At 61.4% G+C, this 16,125-nt stretch overlaps 1 protein-coding gene across 4 annotated transcripts in view; it reads left to right on the top strand.

Annotated features, from left to right (window-relative positions):
- Positions 1-16,125, top strand: part of AGPAT3 (1-acylglycerol-3-phosphate O-acyltransferase 3) — an 82,284-nt gene that overhangs the window by 54,682 nt on the left and 11,477 nt on the right. For 3 of the 4 annotated variants that reach the window (XM_047718864.1, XM_047718891.1, XM_047718882.1), the window contains exons 2-3: positions 9,388-9,614; positions 15,717-15,886. In XM_047718864.1, the coding sequence (XP_047574820.1) occupies positions 9,437-9,614; positions 15,717-15,886 (348 nt within the window). In that variant the 5' untranslated portion in view covers positions 9,388-9,436. Of the gene's footprint in view, positions 1-3,237; positions 3,412-9,387; positions 9,615-15,716; positions 15,887-16,125 lie in introns of those variants that run through there. The other variant, XM_047718873.1, reaches the window with a different exon arrangement.

Here is a 16,125-nt window from a genome sequence, read left to right as displayed (position 1 = left end):
TTCGGGAGCTCAGTTGACAACCTGTCCCCACTGGAGAAAATTCTGTGCCGGCGCCGCTGACCACCTTGGTGTGAGGAGCACCGCAGTGTCCCGCAGGCCCCGGGACCCGTCACGGTCTCTTGTGCCATCACCAGGCTCGGCTGTGGGAGCGTCTCCATCCCTCCCGCCTCGTAGCCGGCATCACTGCTCCAGCCGGCAGAACAAGCCAAACCACCTCGGAGGGACAGAAGAGGCTGGAGCTTGCAGAGCTGGGGAGGGTGGGTGGGCAGGGCGGGGCCCCCCAGGTCCTTCGGCAGCTGCCCTCTCTGCCCTCTCTGCACCTGTGGTGCACGCTCCGCTCCAGGCTCCCCTGCATGCCAGGCTCCTACGGACATCACGGGAACAGACCCGGCTGCCACCACTGGGGTAATGACGGCCCTACTGTCCTTGTCCTTGGTCTGGGGCTCCCATCCCCTTCTCAGACGGCACCTGCTGGGACACCTCTCACCACACTGGGGGGTGGCCTGGGGGCCTGGGTCCCTTTGACCCATGTGGCTCTTCTGGAAACCTCTTGCCCAGAGGGTCTCCGTGCCTGCAGGGACATTGGCGGCTCCCTTTCATCTGAGCCCCAAGCCGCTTCTGCGAGCTTTGTGGACCTGCTCCCCAGAGACCTGCGGCTGGTCCGGGTCAGGCCAGGGTTTGAGGCTCTCAGTGGTGACCATTGGGTGGACGCACTCGAGAGGTTCTGGTTGCATTATCCCTCCAGGAACCTTTGCACGGACACGGCATGATGGGGTGTGAGGGGCTCGAGATGAAGAAGCCGTGCTGGTCACAGATGTGCACAGGCAACATGCACCATCTGTAGCAAGCCGGGACGGAGCAGTGACAGAGCCCCTGCAGACCGGCACGAGTACAGTGACGGACGTGGTGGTCACTTAAATCCTTAAATCACTGGCGGGACTTAAACCCTGCCAGTCTGTCCTCTCTGCCTCTCGCAGCGCGCAGCTGCCCAGGTGGGCTCGGGCCTCAGAGGACCGGGGGCTTCCTCCTGCTGCCCACACTGTGAGTCTTCTGGCTCCCAAGGAGGCTGCTGCCCCAGGACACTCTTCCTCGCCTAAAGAGGCCAGAGGCCAGAGGGCATTGCCAGAGGGATCCCTTAGCTTACAAAAGCAGGCACCTTCCTGAAAGTTCCTGTGGACTCCTCCCACATGCCCCACCTGGAACAGGGCCCCTTGACCATCCCCAGACCAGCCCGTCAAAGATGGGTTCCTTTAGGGCTTAGATCTGGGGCTGAGGTGCCCTCTGGGGGTTCGATTCCCACCAGGTGTCATGCAGTGGGGGGAGCCCACAGAGGCTGCGTGGTACACATGGGCCCCGAGTGGGGTTTTCATATGTCGTTTAATTGGGTCATTTTTACCCACTGATTGAGAAGTTACATGATGCTAAGATTCTCATGAGCCCGGTAATGGCTTTAAGTTACTTTTGTGTTCTGTCCATTGTAACAGCCTCGCATGCAATGAAAAGACAGACGGGCCCGAGTACAAGCACAGCCGGACGTCAGTGCCCGTGTGAGACGGGCTGTCCACACGCGGGGCCAGCCGCTGGCTGTGGGGTGCCTGGGCCGCCAGGTCTGCCCGCCTTCGGGCCCTGCGTGTGGGGGCTCTGTGCTCGCTGGGTCCCCTGCAGGCTCCTCCCTGGCTCTTTCTCATGGGTTCCTCGGCTTCTCCTTCCTGTTTCCTTTTCCACCAGAGCTGCGGGATCTGCCGTCTGGCTCCCGGCAGGGGTGGGGGGACCTGTTGGTATTTTGACTCGGCTTCAGGTGCGTTTATAAATGAGCTTAGAAAGAATGGTTCGCGTGGCATCCAGGCATCGCTAAGAAACCGCCTGGATGTAGCCCTCGGAGTGGCCGCCACCTTATTGGCCCGTAGTTCCGTGGCTCCGCACCCTGGTCCGGGGGACAGTCCCACTTCCGGTCTCCGCTGGGGTCATTGGTGTGGGTGCAGCCGGCTGGCACCCAGTGCTGGGGGCCCGCAGCCGTGGGGCCCACCTTCCACCGTCCACCCTCACTCAGTGGGGAGGCTGCAAGGCCTCGGCTGTCGGGGGAGCCCCAAGGCTAGCCTGGGTGCCAGAGCCAGGAAGCGGACCTCACCTCCGTGGGCGGCCTTGTGAGGGGGCACGCACGGGAGGCCGACGGCCGGCATCTGCCACACCGAGTTTTCAGTGTGTTTAGCTCCACTTCCCACCTTTCTGGCTGCACGGAGCTTTCCTTGTCGGGCTCCATCTCTTTCTTCTGAGCCACCCCTAGGCGTCTTGTCACTTCCCCTGCCAGCATCCTCGGGCCTTGTCTCCTGCCAGACCGTCTGCGTGTGCGCGCTCCTGTGGACGTGTGCCCACTGGGCTGCCTGGACACGGCCCGAGGCCATCACGGAGTGTTAGACCATGAGCGGGCTCCCCACCGGCTTTAGGGCCGTCCCGAGTCCTGCCTGGACTTCGACTTTGCTGTTCTGCCGGCTGGCGAGACCGTGTGGCGACCTGGGACACCAAGAATTAGAACTGCGGAGCTGCCAGCGGCTGGGAGCCCCTGTTGTCAGCGCCTGGCTTCCTAGGTTGCCTCAGGGTCTCAGATGACCCCCAGGGGCCAGGGTCCTGGAACCACCAAGTCAGAAACAACCACGCCTTTCTGTCATCTTGGTGCCTTGGGTGATGTCCGTTAGAACTTGCTACCGGACGTTCCGAGAATGCAGATCTCTGTCTGTGGCGTTTCCTCTCTCCACCGACCCGTTCCTGGTCATGGTCCTGCTTCAGTTCTGGTGGCTTCTCCGGGGTCTACAGGATCCAGACCTGTCACCCGCAGACAGCCGTGATTCTACACCTCCTCTTAGAGGAGTTCCCTCCCTCGGCGGTTCCCAATGTGGATGAGGTAGAACGGGCCACAGAGGATTATTAGCCAAGAAATATGTCCTGTTTTTCGGCCGATAGAAGGATAAGGTGGTCTCTGTACGTGGACTTACTCAGGCACTAAAAGTAGCCCCTTAAAGCCTCAACAATACGATAGTGTCTGTCTAGTCTGAAATTGTAGCGGGACGCATCAAAATACCTTTGCTACTTCTCAGCCTCGTTCAGTAACAAGGGGACGGGAGACAGTCCTTTCCCCTGTCATTGTGGTGAGCTCCAGGAAGACAACAGTGGCCACATTGTGTTTTCATCCATGATGTCATCGTGGGGCTGCAGGATGTGCCCACCACTCCCTGCAGCGGGCGCCCTTGGAGGTGCTGGCTCCGTCCTGCCGTGTCGCCGTCAGCAGGATGTCTGCCGCCAGCGCCCCTGGGGCCCCCTGCTCACATCAGATCGGCCGGGGGCCAGGGAACCACCTAGACACGCTCGTCCAGGCCGCGTCTACAGCGGGAGCCCGGGGGAGTGGGGAGTCCTAGTGTGAGTGAGACGTGTTTGCTTCTGGGATGGCCGGGCTGGTGGCTCGGGAGGCAGGAGGCCTGTTCCTGGTTCTGGGCTGCGTTTCAGACGGTTTGTGTCCCCACCTGCGTTGTGGGAGGTAGTTTAAGAATATTTGAGAAAATTCCCTCCATCTCCTTCCTGGTTTCCAGCAGTCTGGTTCACACGGTGTGGCCTCGGGGCTCTGCACGCAGACCCAGCACCAGGGCTCGGGCCCGGTAAAGCCCCGGTACCACCAGCCAGGCCTTCCTCTTCTGCCTCTGAGCAGGCCAGGGCCATTCTGTATGCCACATGGGTCAGCGGAGCGGACGGGGAGGTGGGATGGCGGGAAGCTAGCGGCCACCTCTTGGCTCGGCCACATGATGGGCTTTGAGTGTGGACGGCCGACATCTGCATGGAGCGCAGCGGTCCGCAGCCTGTGGCGGAAGGCACGCGCCCGGAGCATCAAGAACGATACGTTTCTGGTGTTACTAAGCGTCTTCTGCCATCACCAGCCCCCGTCTGGCCGTGGTTACACTCACGCTCAGAGAGTCCTCGGACGGGCCAGGTGAGGCCACGGGCTGGGAGCTCGGCTCGGACTGGGCAGTGGTTGGAGTGGCCGACCCGTGGCAGTAGCTCGTCCCGGTCTCTCGGTGGGGGGGGGGCACGGGTCACCCACAGAGACCAGCACGGAGCCATGCAGGAGAAATGGCCATGGGGCCACTGGACGCCATCGAAGGGTCCCCTGCTGCTTTCCCACCGTGACGTGGATACTGGGGGGAAGAGGGGCCGAGGCACCAAAGGCAGCCCCTCTGCACACGGTCACTGGCCATCACCCTGACGGTGTAGAGGGTGGCAGATGGGTGACCTCGGTTTCTATTCCCATGCAAATGCTTTGTTGGAAATATGGAGGTTTCCACCAAGACGGGGGCTGGGGGGCGCCTGGGAGAATATCTGGAGGTCAGACCCCCGGACTGGCTAGTTCATGAAGCAGAGGGATAGAGGCACCAGTGCCAGGAGAGAGGGTCCACGGGCATCTGGGGACGGGTCTGCCCTTGAGCTCGGGGAGGCCCTGGGCGGCAGTGCTAAGCGGACGGCAGGACAGGGGAGCTGGTCCACACTCTTCCCGAATTCTGGGACCAGAACAAGGCCGAAGTCTTTGTAAGAGCTGGTCCCTCTGCGGGGGCAGCCGCTGGCGCAGCGCGGGACTATCCGGCCAGAGCACGTCACACCCAGCGGCTTCAGCAGCAGCCGTTCCCTGGCCGGGACTGACGTCCGAGATCAAGGGCAGGCCAGGCTCAGTTCCTTGAGGGGGCTGCAGGGGAGGGACCTGTTTGCCGACCACATCTCGGCCTGTGTCTTCGCGGGCTCCCTCATGGGAGGCTGTGTCCCAGTCTCTCTCCTGAGGACACCGGGCAGACGGCGTCAGGACCCGATGGCCTCATGTAACACCATCAGCCCTTCCTCCGGGTATGGCCACTTCCTCAGGGGCTGGCGGTTAGGACCCCAACATAGCTTTTGGGGGACCCAGTTCAGCCACAATGAGAGGTGCCCCGTGGGGTCTGAGGGGCCAGGCCTCTCTCATGCCCCGAGCCACAGACCGCTCAGCGGCGGGGGCCACGGGCTCGGGATCAGCAGTGAGAGCCCCAGGAGGGACAGGGTCCCACTTCTTAGGGGGCAGGGAGCTAGTGCGGGGAGCAGGGTCTGGCCCCACCGGAAGGCTGGCTGGCTTCTGCAGAGGCCCGGGCCTGCGTCCCTGCCATGGCCGGGGGACCGCATGGGGCTGTGTTACTGCTCTGTGAACAGCTTTAGCTTAGCCCGGCCCAGCGGGCTGCTCACTGCCCTCTCCAACTGGCCAGCTCTCAGTCCTGTGCCTTCTAGCCCTGAGGGTTGGCACACCCCATACCCCCACTTCAAGAGGCTGAGCACACAGCACATCCCTGCCCTGAGAAGCTCGTCCAGGGCCACAAACCCAGGAGGCGGCCACCTCACCGTCAGGACCTAGTTGTGCAGATGCTGGCTTCTTGAGCAATCTGACTGTTCTCTGATGCATGGAGACAGGCTCAGACTTCCCCACTGTTGGGCAACAGCCTCTAGCATTGATGAGAAAGTGCCACGTGAGGGGGACAGGCCCTTGTGAGCAGCTGGCGTCTTCCGAGGCCGGGGTGCAGGGGCTCTTCCGGGTGTCGTCTGGGCAGCGCAATGGGACTACGCTGTGGGCTTTCCTCCTGTCCATGTGTCAGATGCACACATGTGGCCGAGGGCTCAGCCAGGGGCTCGGCTCTGGCTTCCCCATCCCGAGCAGCTGGTCTTGAAGCCTCTGGGCCTCAGTTTCCTCCCCTGTAACGTGGAGGTAGGTCTAGACTCCAGGAACCCACCTTCTGGGGTTTACCATAACCTCCCAGCCATCCGGAAGATGCAAGTGGAGATTGCTGTGTGATACCGTGACCCCTGGGGTTGGCCTGCATGGGCGCTGTCCCACGGAAGTGTCGTGTGCCATCAGGAAACAGCCATAAGGGACATCCACGCGGGCACAGGGCGGGACCATCCGGAGAAGTCAGATGTGCACGCCCCAGTGCGGCGGGTCCTGATCCCGGGGCGTCCCTGAGCTCCTGACATTGGGCAGCAGCCCTGGGAGGCCCCACGCGTGGTCGTAAGGGGCAGAGACGAGAGACGACGTGCAGACGGGGTGATGGGGTTGGAGCGTCACCAAGGACGGAGCTGGGCAGACATGTGTTCTGCCCATGTGTTCACAGGGATTCCTGTTAGCGAGTTGGAGGCCGGAGCCTCGTTGACGACGTCAGGATAAGGTCCCGCAGGGGGACCGCAGGGGATAGAACGAGGCGTTCCCTGACTTTACAGCCGAGCTGCATGTCTCTGACACAGACGGCGGCGGCGGTGGCGGCCGGCGGGCACTGCGGGCTTCAGACCCACGGGCTCCGTGCAGCAGACCGGGGCTCTGTTTGAAAAGTAAAACTTGACAGTGTGCCGGCGTGCGCACAAATGCGCAGAGCCCGACTCGAACTGGTCTGGTGAGAGGTAAGACATTTGCAAGCACGCTCTGCACCCTGAGACCTGCCCCCCCTGCCACACTCCTGCTGTGCCCACCAAGGCTGGGGGCGTGCAGGCCAAGCTGGGCAGCGTCCAAGCAGAGGGTCGGCACAGGGTGCTCTTGTGAGATGAGCATCGGGGAGGAGCCCTGAACTGCCGTGGCTGATGTTCCTTAGGGCGAGTCTGGCCCACACGGAGCGATGAAGTCGTGTTTGGACCCCACTTCTGGTTCGTCTGGGTGAAAGACTGACAGCCCAGGCGGGTGACCAGCAGCAGGGCAGATCAGGCAGGTCAGATGATGCCGGTCTCAGGAGAGCCGGGGTCAGGCTCACCCTCAGGTCCCAGGAGCCTGGCAGACAGCAGGCGGGATTCCCACCCCCCACCGTGACCGTGGGAGGACAGGACAGGTCGTGAATGTGAGTCATAAAGGAGGCTAGCAGTCGGAATGACACTCCGACCCAGACCAGCCCCAGGCCACGTCCATCAGCTGTCGTCAGGGAAGATGAGTTTCAGGGCCTGGGACAGGGAAACCAGCTGGACCGCGGGCATCTCATTCCCGACAGGAGGGTGCGGTGTTGGTGGTGAGGGTGTGAGCAACGTGTGTCTAGGGCGGGTGCAGCTCGGCAGGGCATCCTGGCGACCGACCCGTAGATCAGGCTCAGGCGCCCAGGACTGGCTACTCTGTCACCTCGGGGCTGAAATAGATTCCTGGGTGAGAGCCTGTGTTCACACAGAGACCGGTGCTTGGACGTGTGTGGTCGGCAAAGCCTGCACGGGGCTGGAAGCCATCGGCAGGCGGGTCGGCAGACGGGACGTGCGCCGTGGAAGGTCGCTCCGCGTTCAGGCTGAACGGTGGTGGACACGCGTGCCAAGCTGCACGTCAGGTCCCGTGTGCTTCTGCTCATGTGAGCCTAGAGGAGAGGAAGCTGGATCCACGGTGCCAGAGCCCGGTGGCCTTGCCAGGGTCCGGGCGCTGCCTGGGCAGGGGTGATGGAAAGCACCCTGACGTGACCATGGCCTTGACCATGGCCGTGGCTTTCCGGGTGCCATCACGCTGCGTCCCAGTGAGTGCGTCTGAGCTGGGGTGAGCTGTACCTTGTGGGACCTGGACCTCGTGCCCCAGGGATGGAATCAGTGGCTGGCTGGGACCTGGGGGATCTGCTGTTAAAAGGATCATGGCTGATACGGCAATTTTTGCGCTGGCTTCTGGGGACCCTGGTGGTTCTGGCCCGTGTGGCAGGCCTTGGGGAGCAGAGAGAGTGCCGCGTGCCAGTGAGGTGCCGGGGGATGGGCAGCGATGCTGGGTCGGACAGCGCCGTTACCTCTCATACATGGAAGGAGGACGTCGTCAGGCCTGGCATGTTCGGGACTCTGCTTTCTAGAAGCATCCTGCCCGTGGAGGGAGTGTGGACGCAGTGTCCCCACCTGTGGTGGAATCTGGTCCTCCTGCTATTCACAGTGGGACCGCGCCAAGTCACCTGTCATGCTTCTGTCTGCTTGGAGGGCGGTGTACCCAACAATGCAGGAGGAAGTATCTTTGCTGTCCCCTGTGTGTTTTCTGTCCTTTACGTCCGGAGGGCCAGTTACAGTAACCGTGGGGTGATGAGTTAGTAACAAACCGTCCCAGTGCTGGTAACACTGCCCGTCCTTCCCCTCCGGTCTCGGGATCGGTACTAAAGCCACAACGGGCTGGTGGGTCGGGGCTGCTTGCGGGGCTGTGGGCCCCCAAAGGCCTGACCAGGCCTGGACACCCAGCTTTCACGTCCAGGACCTGCGGCTCAACCGTCCTCCAGCCACGGCGGCTGGCTCCCCCCAGAGCGACCCCGTGAGGACCAGGGTCTGGACAGGAACTGTGTTTGCAGCTCAGCCTCAGAAGCCAGAGCTTTGGGTTTCCAGCACCGTTGGTGTGGTCCCCGGACGGGGCGGCTGGCCTGCGCCCCCCGGGTGCTCAGCTTGTAAAGTGAAGCAGGCCCCGCCCCACAGAGTCAGGGAGCCCGTCTCAGCCAGCCCCACGCCCCATTCCGCAGAGAGTGTGGGCGCCCCTCCCGGGACCAGGTCTGCATGTGCACCGGCCACGGGCGGCCCTGAGCTGGGGTCTCAGCTCCCTGCTTGGTCTCTGCCACGAAGGGTGTGACAGGGTGGCTCAGGGGACGAGTGTAACTGGGAAATGTGAGCTGAGCCTCGGGCATCACTGTTGGAAGTAAGACAGGCTCGTGAGAAGGGGAGAAAAACCGGTTAGGGCCCTGGGTGAGTCACCGCGCTGCGTTAGGGCCCAGTCAGAGGCTGTCGGCTTCCAGGGCCGCCACGGTTTGGGAGTGGAATAGTAGATTGTGCGTCTGTTCCGTGGAGTTCACGTGCAGTTTGGTCTTTTAAATGATGCTAAAAAAGGGTGTCTGGGTGGCTCAGTGGGTTAAGCCTCTGCCTTCGGCTCAGGTCATGGTCCCAGGGTCCTGGGATCGAGGCCCGCGTCAGGCTCTCTGCTCACCGGGGAGCCTGCTTCCTCCCTTCTCTCTGCCTGCCTCTCTGCCTACTTGTGATCTCTCTCTCTGTCAAATAAATAAATAAAATCTTTAAAAAATAATAATAAATGATGCTAAAAAAGGCTAAAATAAAAACAATCTGTATATTTTTTCCTCGAGGTGGTAGGTTAATATTTGGGGGCATTAGTGCTAGACTTTTCTTCCTTCCTCGTGTGCCCGGGGCTGTGTGTGTGTGTGTGTGTGTGTGTGTGTGTGTGTGTGGTCTGAGCGTGAGTGACGCACGCATGACCTGCGTGTCACTCCCAGGAGGACCGTGGAGCATGGCGTGGCGCGGGTGAGCCACAGGCGGGCTGTGCCGCGAGCCACGAGGAGGACCGTCCGTGTGTGGCCACCAGGGCCCCGGGCGCCCGTCCTGCCCCGTGCTGACCGCTGCCCCTGTCCTCCCCAGGACTGCTGTTCTCAGTGAAGGACCCTGCGCCCGCTCCTGAGCAGCGGCCATGGGCCTGCTTGCCTACCTGAAGACCCAGTTCGCGGTGCACCTGCTCATCGGGTTCGTGTTCGTGGTCAGCGGGCTGGTCATCAACTTCGTCCAGCTGTGCACGCTGGTCCTCTGGCCTGTCAACAAACAGCTCTACCGCCGGCTGAACTGCCGCCTCGCCTACTCGCTGTGGAGCCGTGAGTGCCGCCGCGCACGGGGCGGGGGAGGGTCGCAGGTGGGGAGGACATCCTTTGTGCCCCAGGAACCAGCTCCCTGATGAGCAGGGCCCCCAGGGGTAGGCATGTCCCTGAGGGCGTGACCGGCAGGCGGGGTCCAGCAGGGGACCCCCCCGCCCCCTCCCCGTGCCCCAGGACCAGAGGGGCTGCTCGGGAGCGGCCGGCAGACATGCCGCTAGATGCCTAACCCCAGGCTGTCCGCAGGGTTGAGCCAGGTGACGTTCTGACAGTTGGCCACCTGGAACCCGGAGGACGCGGTTTCACGTGGTTGGCGTGTTTCGGGAGTTTAAGGCTGTATATTTCAGGTATTTTGGGAGTTTGAGGACAGACGTAAAGTCGGTTTGCCGGCTGCCAGCCCACAGGCCAGCCAGGGGCCAGATCATGGCGAGGCAGCGGCAGGCGCCTGTCCGCTCTGTGCGCACATGACCGTCTGTCTGTGAATGACAAGGACTCGCCCACCTTTGCATACGTGTGTAGACGTGCGTGTCTGTGGCCAATACGCCCCTGGGTGTGTGTGTGCACACGAAATCGGTCTCCACCTGCCAGGTAGACAGAGATGCCGGTGCCTGACGGCAAAGCCCACTGTCACCAGAGCTGAAGACTGCCGCTATGGCGCACCCGCAGGGCTCCAGGGCCATTGTAGGAGGAGGGCCCCTGCCAGCAGCTCTCCACACCAGAGCCCACCATCTGTGTCAGCCGTCATTCTACAGAGCGAGAGTGTACCTGGACGGTTACCGTGGAAGTACCTATCTGCACGGACGTTCTCATTCTGTCACTTCCACGTTAGCATGAAACCAGCAGCCACCGTGGCGCCCTTTAGCGGAGACCAAGTACGGTGAGGGGACAGTGGCCCCGCAGCCGGGATGAGCCAGGGCCTCTCTGTACCGACACAGAACTGCCCACAAGTATGTTCCTAAGCGGAAAGACAAGAGCACAGCAGAGCGCGCGGCAACTCCTGTTTTCTCTGCGGACAACGTGTGCACCCGTCTGTGGCTGGTTGTGCTCGGAGGGTCTCCAGGGGTCGCCAGGAAACTGAAAGTCCTGGGGAGTGGAGGAACAAGGGACTTCTACTTCTCACTTTTTTTATGTTTTACTTTCACTAATTTACTCCTTGTTTGGTTCTTATTCTTTTTATTATTTACGTTTACTTATGATTATGTCTGACTTTGTGCTGTTTACATTTCTTAGCATAAGACCATGTTTCCCTTATCATAAAGAGAAAACAACACCCATTTTAGAGCCTATGGAAAACGGGGCTCTCCTAGCCTCCCAGCTTCGGGGGTGGAGACGGGAGGATGGCCGTGGAGGCTGGACACCATGACTCCCCGTGGCCTCGGCTGAGAGCAGCGAGCTGGCCCGGGGCTTCAGCTTGTCTCACACGCGCAGTAGCTTCAGTTCCCAGGGTCTGGTTTCTGTTTTAGATAAAAGAGGATTTTGTAGGGGTGGGGCAGGGAGAATTGAAACTCCTGTCGCGTGGAACGTCCGATGAGCTGCTCATGAGTACAGCAGAGTCAAATGAAACCTCACCAAAAGGGCCAACACTCATTAACAAAAACTAAACTGTGGCCTCCACGTGCAGCAGGGTCATAAGGGGAAAACTCCAGCCAGCTCGGTCCTGGGTGAGGCCGGCTTGTTAGTGCCTGGCTGGGGGCTCAGCTCATAACGGGGGCCTCCCAGCCCTGCCCCTTCCCCCAGCAGAGAGCCGGGCACTGGCACAGAACCTTGAGCTTGACTTCCAGGGCCCGGCTGGACCAGCTGCAGGGCAAGGGACCGGATGGAAACCCAGACCCGGAGCCGTGGCTGGGGGAGCAGGTTAGCAGCGCCCCCTGGGGTCCGCAGATCTGGGGGAGACGCCTCCCATGTTCGGCTCAGAGACTCTCACGGATGAAGACAGAGCAAATAGGAGCCCATAGCCGGGGGACAGGAACGTGCAGGAGACATAGACGAAAGACTGCCGGACGGCAACAAGGAGAATCAAGTAACACTTCCCTAAGGGAGAGTTGTAGTTGCTGAATGTGGATGAACGTGGCGTGGCAGGAGACCCGGCACAGCCGATGCGAGTGTGCGGCCGAGACCCAGGAGGGGAGGTGACGCGGGGCTGAAAGGAGGAAGGGGGAGCAGCCAGGTCTGTGGAGGGGATATGGTAGGTGGCACCGGGAGAGGGTCCCCCTGGGGGACGAGGTGGTGGTGCCGTGACTCCCAGAGGACAGCGGGTCCCCAGCAGGGAAAGCAAGCGACACGCACGCTCGGACCCGCCCCATGAGGCCACAAAGCGCGGAGACACAGAGCAGGTGCGAAGCGCCCAGACAGGAAAGCCCGAGTGTCGGTGGGACGGACAGATGGGCTGACCGCGGTCCTTCAATCGAGGGCAACATAGGAGCAGTCCGACGCCGGCCCAGAGTGGCGGCGCTCACGGCCCACGGACGCACACCCGACATTCCTGCCCCGAGAATGTTCTTCAGGAAGAGCAGAAGCTGCATCATCAAGGCAGGGTCTGAGGTGCTGGGAGGATAGTCATCGGGGAAGCGGGAGCAGCTATGTCCACGCGAGCCCATGAAGTGACAACCAAGCTGGCCTGTGAGGCGGAAGTGGGGGAGGCCTGGTGCGTGGGGCGGGGGAGGGGGGTGAGCGAGAGTTCCAGCCCCACTGGTCCCGGTTCTCCTTCCGGTGTGGCCAGGAGAGTGACCGTCGCTCCGTCAGATGTCACTGACGACAGCTGGGTAGGAAACACGCACCAGCCCGACGGGAGAACTCTCGGAGGAAGATGGGTTAAAAAACCAAAGACAAATCCATTTTTATAAGAAAGACAACGAACTGGGCGAAAGCACGGAAAAGCACTTGCGGTCGGTGAGCAGCCCGGAGCACGGCCCTCATGCGGGGAGCGACCCTGAGCCCAAGCAGCGCCGGCCTTGCTGAGCGCGAGGCTGGGGGAGCCCCCAGGGGCCCGCTGGAGTGGGGGTGCTGCACAGGCGTCCCCTCTGGCCAGGACGGAGGGGAAGGCTTTCCCAGATGGCCGTGAGGCGACAATCACAGCAGCGTTTCAGTGACCCTGAGCCAGCGTCCTGTGTCTAGTGGGACACGTGCTCTTGCTCTCACGCTGTGAGGTCTGGCGTGTCCCCCCCACTTGCCCCCGCTGGCGCCCTGAGTGCATCCCCAGTGTGACCCCCGTCTGGCCCTGGGCTCCCACTGACCCGGCCATGCCGAACCTTCCGGGCTGGAAAAGAGCATCGCCTCCCTTGCAGCCGCACTGTCCAGACCGAGTCAACGTGGGGTGTTTGAGAGTGGCGGCAGGCAGCGTGTGAGAGGCTGTGAGAGAGCACCGGCTCATTCGGAACGAAGGAAGCCCCACGGAAAAATGAGCGCTGGGCCCAGGAGCCAGCCAAACTCCTTGTTCAGAATGTCCCCCCGCTGGGCCAGGACCCTAGGCATGGAAGACAGGTCAGCGGCTGCATGTCACCGCACGCCACGGACAGGGAGGCTGCCGGTCTTCTGGTGAGATGGGCAGGGCCACCCCGCCCGTCCTCCCCTCTGCGAGTGGAGACCAAGCTTCCCCACAGGTGACCCTCGGGCTCATCCTCGTGAAAATGTCTGTAGGGCATCTAGGGTATCTGTCTGTCTCTCCCTCCCTCCATCTGTGGTCTCTGGGCACCTCGGTGAGACACCAGCACAGCTGGGAGAGCCCGTGTTCACGCAGCGTTGCCCGCAAGGCCGACGGGCCCTGGATCTCCTACAGGGTGGGAGCCAAGACGTCCCTCTTCCAGGTGGGGCTTCACAGCGGGCGAGGGGCCGCCGAGCAGCCTGTACCCCTGCCCCTGGTGGCCCTGAGTCAGGAGGCCAAGGCCCTACTGGGGCCTCTCAGACAAGGGATGAGGAAGCAGAGCTTCCCCTTGTCCGAGGCAGCATCGTTCCAAGAGCCCGCGGTGGGGACACCTGTCCGCCAGTGGATGAACACGTAGAGACAGCGCGGTCCGAGCCTACAGCGGGCAATATCCCGCCTTTACACAGGGACTCCGGCCTCCTGGGATCATGCAGACGAAACCTCAGGATGTTGTATGGGTGAGCTGGTCCCAGGACATGTCCTGCCCTGTTCCATGTCCAAAGGGACCTGAAATGGGCCACACCTGGAGAGCCACAGGGTTTGTGATGCCGTCCAGCCCTGTGCCCAGCTGAAACGGCACAGGATTGTGCACTGAGGGTGTGTTAAGAGGGTGCGTCACAAGTGTTTGTACTAGAATAATGGAAAAAACCTTGGCCCATTCCCCACAAATCGCTTTCAGAGCAACAGCCTCCCCCATGGTCCCCTGTGACCCTGTGACTTTGCCCAGGCCCTGCCCCGGCTGCTGCCATTGAATTAAACCAGAGCCAGAGTGGGGGCGGGGGGGAGCGGGAGCAGGGCTCCTTGCCGGCCATGTCTCCGTGTCTCCGTGTCTCGCTGGGGCAGGTGGCCGGGGGCCCCGTCAGCAGGGGGCACTTCTACATGCACAAGCGGCCTTGTGGCCTCTGCTTTCCTTCCTCCTCTTTTCAACTGCTTTCCTGAGAGTAAATTCACCCCTTCACAGTATACGGTTCCTAGAGGTCAGTCTTTCAGGACCGCCTCTCCCTGAGCACACTGTTTACCGGGCCGGCCCAGGTCGTGGCTGGGTCACATGGTGCGGTGTGGCCGGACAGTGGTCACCCAGCCATGCATCACTCTGTGGACACTTGGGTGGTTTCTTCTGTTTGGCTGCCGCATGGCTCCGGGCCACATGGATCCCCACAGGGATCTGGGGTAGAATCGCTGGGTCATCCAGAAGCACCGTGTGGACCCCCAGTACCGAGAAAGTGCCCAGCAGCCATCCCGCCGTGCATTCCCAGTGGTGTCGGGCGGTGTGCCATCTCCCCCATCCGTGGCCAGGGACTGCCCTTCCGAGGAGCAGGGAGGGGTGTCCCACTGTGGTTTGGTCCCATCCTGATGACTGATGGTACCGAGCATCTTCTCGGGGCTTGTGGGACAAGTGTCCGTTAGGGGCGTTTGTCTCCCACGCCTGAGCCTTTCTCCAGGCTCAAGAACACGGGATAAAATCATCCAAGGCTAAGCAGAGTCATTGGTGCCAAGTTTGCCTTGGACAGGTGGTCTTTTCCACTGACCCTGCCTTCCCCTGAGTGGAAGGGACTGGTGAGTGTCAAGGTATCATCGAGGGGCAGACCTTCTGTCTGGGACAGACCTTCCGTCCCTCTCCCATCTCACAGACAAGAAAGGTGGGAGCCTTGATAAGCAGCATGTCGGGGACAGAGCCCAGGCAGCCCTCACCTGGGCCCAGGCTGGTCCTCAGCCCGGGCTGGTGGCGGTGCCCATCGGGAAAGAGAGACCCGCCCCAGTCCTCTGGTTCATGGATGTTAATGTCACAAGCTGTGGCCCGTGCAGTCCAGGGGCCCTGTAAGGAAGCACTATTTCCTCCTTTCCATAAATGGGGAAACTGAGGCCCAGGTAGTCAGGCATGGAACCCACTCTCCAGGTCCTGGCCTCCATCCCTGAGGGCCGGTCCCATCAGAAGATGGGTAGACTGGTGTCCAGCACAAAAACAACAGGGCTTCCCTGCAATGATCCTGAGCCCAAAGATCATGCTTCCCGGTCTGTGGGGTCACCTTTCTGGGGATGCCTGGCCACGGTGGGCACTGCCACACTGCCGACTACAGTGGCCCTGGGGCTGGCTGTGTGTGTGCACCCACCTCTGTCCTCCCATTCTGTGGATAAAATGTGATTGTCGCTCGAATCACAGCACCTGTGGGAATCATAATAGGACGGGAAGGCGTCCATCTAAGATGACGGTTTTCCTCCACTTCTGCTTTCCATTTGTGTTCTCCCTGACTTGGGCTTAGAAAAGATCATTATAACTTTGGAAAATTAAAATTAAATTTATGAAATATAAGCCATCAAAACTCATTTGTAGCCGGAAGTCCCACCCTGGATGAACGTCCTGTAAAGTCCCCTGAGCACGGGCTTGGCCGGCGCCTCCTGCAGCGGGGGCCTGGAGCCGAGCCCAGCCCCCCACACCTGCTGACCCCGCTCCCCCGTGTCTGCAGAGCTGGTTATGCTGCTGGAGTGGTGGTCCTGTACGGAATGCACGCTGTTCACGGACCAGGCCACGGTTGACCGTTTCGGCAAGGAGCACGTGGTCATCATCCTCAACCACAACTTCGAAATTGACTTCCTCTGCGGGTGGACCATGTGTGAGCGCTTTGGCGTGCTGGGGGTGAGCAGTGTGGGGTCCCGGGGGATTTGGGGGTGAGTGACATGGGGTCTGGGGTTTTCTTCCCTTCTGGTGTAGCCCCTGAGTCCTCTGAGCCCAGAGTCTGAGGTCAGGTCAGCCCTCAGCTCTCCAGAGCTTGTCCTGAGCTCAGGCTATTGCTCTTCCTCCAGCGAACCTTGCGCATCGAGAGCCCAGAGCTCCCTTGGCCGGACGGGCGGTCGCAGGGAAATGGCAGGGCCTCC

The sequence above is a fragment of the Lutra lutra genome, chromosome 1, assembly GCF_902655055.1.
Source record: "Lutra lutra chromosome 1, mLutLut1.2, whole genome shotgun sequence".
Lineage (NCBI taxonomy): Eukaryota > Metazoa > Chordata > Mammalia > Carnivora > Mustelidae > Lutra > Lutra lutra.
The sequence above is the reverse complement of the archived record's forward strand: the minus strand, read 5'-3'. Positions and strand labels throughout refer to the sequence as shown.